At 40.2% G+C, this 8,188-nt stretch overlaps 1 protein-coding gene across 2 annotated transcripts in view; it reads right to left on the reverse strand.

The window, feature by feature from the left end:
• dact3a (dishevelled-binding antagonist of beta-catenin 3a) overlaps positions 1 to 7,114 on the reverse strand; it is a 210,199-nt gene extending 203,085 nt beyond the window's left edge. Inside the window, exon 1 of one of the 2 annotated variants that reach the window (XM_028796358.2) lies at positions 6,633 to 7,114. In XM_028796358.2, coding sequence (XP_028652191.2) covers positions 6,633 to 6,872 — 240 coding nt within the window. In that variant the 5' untranslated portion in view covers positions 6,873 to 7,114. The remainder of the gene's footprint in view (positions 1 to 6,632) is intronic. The other variant, XM_051932716.1, reaches the window with a different exon arrangement.
• Between the last annotated feature and the right edge of the window lie 1,074 nt (positions 7,115 to 8,188).

The raw sequence follows: 8,188 nt of genomic DNA on the forward strand, positions 1-8,188 counted from the left end.
ACTCATGATTGAGTCTTATTACAAGGTGCTTTATGAAATCAGGCTTAAGGATGCAATTTGTGAGTCTGGGTACAATTAAATATTTTCTGTTCTGCATGTCTAGTTCAGGATCACAGTAAGCCAATATCTGTCATGGTATCTCTGGATGCATGGCAAGGATTAGCTTTAGGTGAGGTATCAGCCCACTGTGGTGTAATCACATACACTCTTGGTGGGCAATTTATAGTCAATTAAGAAATCTTCACATCTTTGGGATGGGGGGCGGGGGGGGGGGCTGGATTATACTGAACAAATGCCATACAGACACAAGGAAAACATGGACATTCCACAGTGACCCGCACCCTGGAGACAGTAATGGGTAACCACTTTGCCAATGTGCCAAACATCTGTAAGCAATCACATAGTACAAACTGTGATATGTAGCTTTCTTTGAATCTCTTTGTTAGTCCTGACACTGTAGAAAACTTTATCTGAAATACAATTTATGAACGCGTCCATTATTTAAAGGTGCTATATGGTATGGTGTTCAGCTGCGTGAACCGGACCGAGCCCCTTCTGCTAGGTCCCCTGCTATAGAACTTAAACATCAACATGCCGTGATTTTAAGTCGCTTTACTCCTAATGCTTTACCTAAGTAGAAGTATAAGGTGCGCCTATAAAGAGGCAGAACAAAGAAAGACGCGAAGAGCACAGCGAGCTGGAGAAAGAGGCGCCACCACCAGCGAGACAGGAGGAGATCGGTGTGCAGCTCAATGTCGATCTCCGTGAAACAGCAGATGACAGAGTGACAGAACACACGGGGAGAGTGTAATGACACACACTGGGCGCAAGTTTAAAAAAAGGAGAGAAGACTCTAAGCGCGAAGAGCAGATATGAATATCGAAACATAAGCAGAATAAAAAGTCAAACATCGCGCAACCATGCAAAAAAAAAAAAAGTACAGCGGGAGACGAAGATCGAGTCGCAAAAACACCGAAATCTGATTAGGATAGCAGGACTCTGCAGAAGTAGAAAGAGTGAGAGTGCCGATGAGCGAGTGTGAAAGACGCAGTCATGAAATGGCACGGCAGAAAACGTGGAGTGACACGGCGTGCGGACACGCAAAAAATAAAGAAGAAGAAACGACAACAGGCGACAGCTTCCTTGACATGGTGCGCTCTGCCTGCTGTACAGAAAAGAAGACAAGAATTAAACGGACTTCGGTGCCCCTCCGGCGACTGCTGCTCTCTTTCCTTAAATTCAGTGCTTTTATACTAAGCAAGCAGCCAACATCTTCCTCTTGACATGAAAAACGCTTTGCTGTCATTGCCCGAGAGCAGACCACGCGTATCAGTCAATTACTCCCCGAAAGAGGTCTTCTTTTATATGCCAAATGGAGCAGTTGGGCGAGATAAGACGTGATACCAGTTCCCAGTGGGATACGCAACTTTTTATCATTGCAAAAAAACCATGAATCCATAATGAATAAATAAGCGTGGAAAAGCCAGAGAGAATAACCCATCCAAGCAGACGGGTTTCGGGATGCACTGGACAAACTCCTCATCCCATCCATTGTTCTAGCAGGCAGGGCTCATTGGTATTCAGCTCTAATGCTGTCCATTGTTGACGATGCAGTCACCAAGAAGAGAGAGAGAGAGAGGGAGAGAGCGAAAGAAAGAAAGACAGAGAAGCCCCCCTGGGGACATGGCTGCCTTTTATTATAGCAATTTTGAAAAATCATTTGCATGGATTGGAAATATACTTTCAAACATCAGTTCTTAACACTTTGGCTTGACCCCCGAACCTGCAAAGAACTGGATGGTTTTCTTTGTTTTTTTTTTTTTTTGTAAACCATACTAAGCATTACTGATTTTTAAGATTCATATTTGAATATTACAATCATTTTACTCAACCAAAAGATTATAACAACCATTCATTTATTGAATACAAGTCCATATAAACCCCACAGGGCACTCTTTATTATTACAGTTGAAGTGAGGGCTTATTATCTTATCATTACAAGGACCTCTAACAAAAGTAACATTCGGTCTTAATTAAAGGAGCCATAGGGGGCATTTTTAGAAGGCTTAGTATTACTATTGACAATTTGACAAGTATTAAAAAAAAACAAATACACACTTGGGTAGGAAAATAACAGCTGATACCAAAAGGGAATAACTTTACAGTTCATTTACGCAAGAAAGGGTGGTGTGTTTAAGGCATGCAATGGAAAGACAGATTACCATAAATGGAATTATAGACTAACATAAATTATATTTAAAAAAATGTAAAATTTAGGCAGTAGAATTTATATTGGTTATTTCCTTTATGACTATTATTAATTGTCCCTTTAATGTTGCATTACATTTTTACAAGAAAGGAAAATGAACTTGAGAGACACTCTATGTGATTTTTGAAATGGAGCATTAATAAAAAATGCTATAACTGCTACCAGTTTCCTAAAATATTTGATATTACAAAGATTACCAAGCATTAAAAGGACTGATAGAATACCATGTAGTATCATTACAGCAATGCTATTAACAGATACAATGGTAATTATAAATCATTTAGTAGCAGCAGTGGTAATTGTCGTAGCAGATTCTCACTTCCAACTTAATCATTTATCACTAAATACACAGGACTAGAGATCCTTTATTACAACTTGATCCAACACAAATACTGTATTACAGTTTAAATTTGTAAATATCCCTGAGCAGCACTAGAACAAACAATTCTTTACGGGCAAAATCTCTAAAAGTGTAAAATGATATAAAACAAACTCATGAAAATTCTTATATTCTTTAAGACATTCCCTGTTCAAATGCCCATCATTTGTAAATATGTAGAACTGCATCATTTTAATAAGAAATAAAACAATAACAGGAAGAAATATAAATTTAATCTCTCCATATTACATTTTCTTAAACCTCCCTTTTCCTGCAAGGCTATTTTGTATTAGATAAAAACAAATTATTATGGTTGTCATTGAACTTGGCATTGTGTGTTAACTGTGCCATATGCAAGGTAAGTATTAGGAAGTATTAGTTAATATTATTATATAATAACTTCATTAATTTGTAAGAAGAAGAAGAAGAAGGTGGCCTACTTAGGACAGGTTCTAGTTAAATGTCCCATTCAGCTTTCACTCTTTAATGTTTCTTTAATGGCACTTTGCTGAGTTGTGCAGTTCCTCTTAGAACTGTCGCTTGACAGTTGACAGTTGACAAACAACCATTTCATTCTGGGATGCATTCTTTGCCTATGAAATGAGTTCTTTGGGCTTTAAAAAGATTCTTAGTATGATGACAAAACAGAAATCTTTAGGGTACCTAGGAGGATACCAATAGATCAAGAAAACATAAACTTAGCAGCAACGGTGTATTTCACAAATCAGTTATCATCTATTCTTGGTTATTTACGAGGCCCGTTTTGGATCCAAATTCTTCCTGAAACCTTCATGCGGATGGTTCTTTTGGGAATCAAAAGTGGTTGCACCTTTACTTTTAGGAGTGTAGTTACCTTGACCCTTAGCTTATATGGCATTTTTATAAAATAAGTGGATGAGTTGATAATAATATTAATAATAATGATTGTTGCCATCATCACCATCAATATCATCATCATCAGCGATCTTTGACATGATGCTATTGGCACCCTGTAAACCTAAAATGAATTAGATAAGTTGGAGAATGTGAGATGTTATGCAATAGTAATAATAGTTATTAATTTTCTAGATAATGTGTCATGCACTTCTGCAGATTAGCACTATTACATAATGTCACATTCTCAACCCCACTTAATCAAATTCAGGGTTTTGGGGATTAGCAGAATTATTCATTGTTATTATTGTTGCTATAATGATTTGGTGCCTACCCTGGTCCTTTAATAAAATGTTAAGGTTGTGTGGTTCCTTGTGGAACCATTGCTTTTATTCTTCATTCTTTTTATAGGATTTTGGTTCTTTGTGCTTTGAAAAACTTCCTAATATGTTGAAAAAAAAAAGAATTTGTAATGTGTAGTAGGCTACCTATCAGGACACTAAGGTTAAGAAAACCGGGACATAGCCGGTGATATCGTATGCAGCAAAAGTCCTTTTAAAATAGGAACCCATTTGCTATTCACAAATCAGTTACCATCCATTCATTGTTAGTTACTGATATGGAGATGTTATGGATCTAAATAAATAAAGTATTTTTCTGGAGCCTTCATGTGGATGGTTCTTTACCCGCTTACAAATCCTGATGCTTCAATGGCATTTTATGGCTCTTTACTGGGTGGTGGGGTTCTTCATTGAACCATTGATTGACAAAGTATCATTTCATTCTGGGGAGGGTTCTTTGCATATGAAGTTAGGTTTTTTTGTGCTTTGAAAACAACTTCCTTATATGTAGAAAAAAAATAATAAATCTTTAATGTATGAAATGCTACCTAGCAGAACAATAACAGATTACTAACAGAAAACCTGGACTTGGCCAGTGGTATTGCATGCAGTAAAAGTCCTTTTAAAATGATGATCCATTGGCATTTCACATATGTGGATAGCACTTTGAGTACTGAGAAAAGTGCTATATAAATGTAATGAATTATTATTATTATTATTATTAATGTTGTTGTTGTTGTTGTTATCTATTACCATTTGTTCATGGTTGTTTACTGTATGGAGCCTGTTATGAACCTAAATAGATAAAGGTTCTCTCTGTAACACAAATGTGGTTGGGTCTTTTGGGAACCAAAAAAGGTTTACCTGTGGAATCACTTTGAAGAACTACACTGGCACCTTCATGTTTGCTAGAAGTATCACAAATCACCAACAGGAACTCTAATCTAATTTAAAAATCGACACGACAACATTCTTTATTTTCTATATACAGTACCCTCACAATATCTGTGAAGTGTTAATTGTTGATGTTTCCAAAGAAAAGTCCTAAATAAAACAAAAGTGGAACTAAATAATTAAAGGCGTCACTTATTGAAAGTGGGCGGCACGGTGGTGCAGTGGGTAGCGCTGCTGCCTCACAGTTGGGAGACCTGGGGATCTGAGTTCGCTTCCCGGGTCCTCCCTGCGTGGAGTTTGCATGTTCTCCCCGTGTCTGCGTGGGTTTCCTCCGGGCGCTCCGGTTTCCTCCCACAGTCCAAAGACATGCAGGTTAGGTGGATTGGCGATTCTAAATTGGCCCTAGTGTGTGCTTGGTGTGTGGGTGTATTTGTGTGTGTCCTGCGGTGGGTTGGCACCCTGCCCAGGATTGGTTCCTGCCTTGTGCCCTGTGTTGGCTGGGATTGGCTCCAGCAGACCCCCGTGACCCTGTGCTCGGATTCAGCGGGTTGGAAAATGGATGGATGGACTTATTGAAAGTAATCATATTTGGTATATGTTAATAAGTCTGGAACTACTTGAAACTACTACTAAATTATTCTTATGAGTGAACAGGGCAATAATGGGTAATTGGATTCGATTGAAATCTCATTCTTATTTAATACAGTACATGATATTGGAAATTATCTTTATAATACCATTCTCATTTACCTCGCACACGTGCAATACAGTAATGTGCAATTTTATTTTCTTGTGAAATCAGTCCAAATGAGTATTTAAATAATGAAAACTCAAAACAGTGCACATCGGAAAAATTGGTAAAACTCGTTTTTCCTTGTGTAGCAAGTCGTTGCTGAGCGGTGGCGGGCAGTTCTGTGGCGATAGCTGGTGTTTGTAAATAACTGTCACGCTTGACTAAGATAAACACCATCTGATACTGCAGCACTTTCACACACATTGCAAAATCATCCCGAATGAAAAGCCTCCTAACCCGCGACAATAAAGTAGCTCCTCGGATTCACTTTAGTAACGGAACCCCTCGCTCCTGTGGCGCTTCTGTTGCTATTAATAAGAGGCAGCTAAGGCTCACCGTTATTTTATTTTCAGCGCCTTTTTCCATGAAAGCCGCTCAAGGCGTGTTGTGCCGCAGCTGGCTGTGTAAATGAACAATTTAATTATATTGCAAGAAAATGCAGCGAGTGAACGTACATTGGGTAGAATAATGACCCCCGCGCCCCCCATCAGCTACTCCGTCCCTTCACAAAGTAAGTATATACATTTCTAATTATTGCCGGAAAGCATTCCAAGCCCCGCTGACCCCGACGCGCCCCTGAAAACATTTCACCGTCTCCTTTCAAGACAAAGGGGTCATTAATCACAGCTTTTACGTGGAAATTAATTGGGATTTGTGCACCTCCTCCACTTTGCTGTTTGGCACCGTGATTAAAAGAAAGAAAGAAAGAAAGAAAGAAAGAAAGAAAGAAAGAAAGAAAGAAAGAAAGAAAGAAAGAAAGAAAGAAAGAAAGAATCGCTGGAGATACAAAAGAGGACAAGTTTTGCCCGATGTGGTTAGGGTTCGTGCCCAAGTCGAGACGCCAAAAACCTCTCAGTTGTACCCGGGGTTGCGCGCGCGCGCGTTCTCGTCTGCGTGTTGATGCCAACCAGTGAAAACTTCGCTTAGCAAACGCAAAAATCGGAGACCCACACAGAATCAAAGCAAAGCTCATGAGCCTTCTTGTCAAATCAGATACTCTGACAATTGACTATCTCCCCCACCCCAATATCATACCTTTTACAATAATAAGACGCCCCCCACACCCGTGTTTTCATTTCTTACCAGTTGCCGTCTCAACGTCAAGTCGTCTTGGCTCCTGCTGGCGGGGCCCAGCTGTTTTCTTCGGGGGTCCCCTTCTGCCCCATTTTCGCTGTCATGATGAATTCCGAGGGCGCTAAGAACTAAAAATTCCTGCCTCTGCTTCAGAAACTCCAGTTCGCACAACCCAGCCAAACTGGCTTCTAATCTTTCCTTGTTCCTGCTCCTCTCCACACCGATGGGGAAAGAAAAGGCACGCAACATTTTTTTCTTGCAGTAATCTGATGGTAACTGTTACTCGACCACTGCTTTTAGTCACCGTTAAACAGCTGAAACGTATTTCAGTCGCTTCTTGTGCGAGGCCACAATACTCAGCGTTTGATGAAATCCATGCGTCCCTCTGTCTATATGGCCGGGGCCATGCATGAAGTGCAGGAAAATTGCATCCACTCTCAACTCCAGCTAAGCAGCAGCGCTCTCTCCGTGTGTGTCAATTCAAAACCTTACCTTCCATGCGCCAGCTGTCATATCCTAATTTGCATTTACCCCGCCCCTTCACGGATCCATTGGACACTGGCAACTAAACTTATTCCTCCTGCCCCGCCTCTTTTATTTTGCTTTCTCCGTATTTGGACGGAGTCCGTGAGCTCTGCCGTTTCTGATTGGTTATAGTCTGGCCGTCACTGATTATAAATGATTGTATTGGCCCCGCCTTCCTCTTGACAGCCCATTCCAGGAGCGGCATTGGTTAAGGGCCGCGCTTGACATATCGCATCATTGATTGAAAAGCTTGAATGAATTGACCCCATCGCAGATAATGAATGGGGAAGCTGCGGTTACTTCTGCCAGCGCTGCAATCGACGGATAGAGATCGTGGCTATTAGATTAGGAACCTGTTATTACCAAGCTGACAAAAGTACCTTTCAGTTAAGCGCGCATGGGTATTCAAAATAAAGGAAAGAAAAGGATACACCTTGTTTTGTTGGATATGGTCTAATGCCTCGCAGGCTGGGGAGAACACGACTCGGATCCATTCATCCATGCTATGAACTCACTGTTACCACAGTAGGATCTGAATCAACAGGAGTGTGCCGTGTAGAGGACTCCAGTTCATTATATGAAACATCTTTACACTCAGACGCCGATTGAGTTGACTGCAACGGTGAATTGTACAACGGAACCCACACCAGGGGTAGAAAACGAAACTCCGCATACAAAGTGCATCGACTGGGAATAGAAGACCAAAGACTTCATAAAATGTTTAACCAAAAATCGGACTCAGTACGACCCCGATCTTGATAAAAGAGTATTCAGGAAATGGGTTAAAGTGCCCAGCTTATTCGTTTTGCAATCCTGGCTGTCTCAGTTTTACTTCACCTCCTTATTCTGTCACTGTTTATTTCTTCCACGCCCTGCATTGACGGTGTTCCACCTGAAAACCTCGTAATAACCGTGAAACATAAAAAATATAAAGTCTAAAACATAAAGTGATTAGAATGTGTATCACAGATTTCTTGTCCATAATAATTACCCACATTTCAGGACATTTCTTGTTCATGCAGGCATAGTTTCACCTAAAC

This window comes from Erpetoichthys calabaricus, chromosome 1, assembly GCF_900747795.2.
Source record: "Erpetoichthys calabaricus chromosome 1, fErpCal1.3, whole genome shotgun sequence".
Taxonomy (NCBI): domain Eukaryota; kingdom Metazoa; phylum Chordata; class Cladistia; order Polypteriformes; family Polypteridae; genus Erpetoichthys; species Erpetoichthys calabaricus.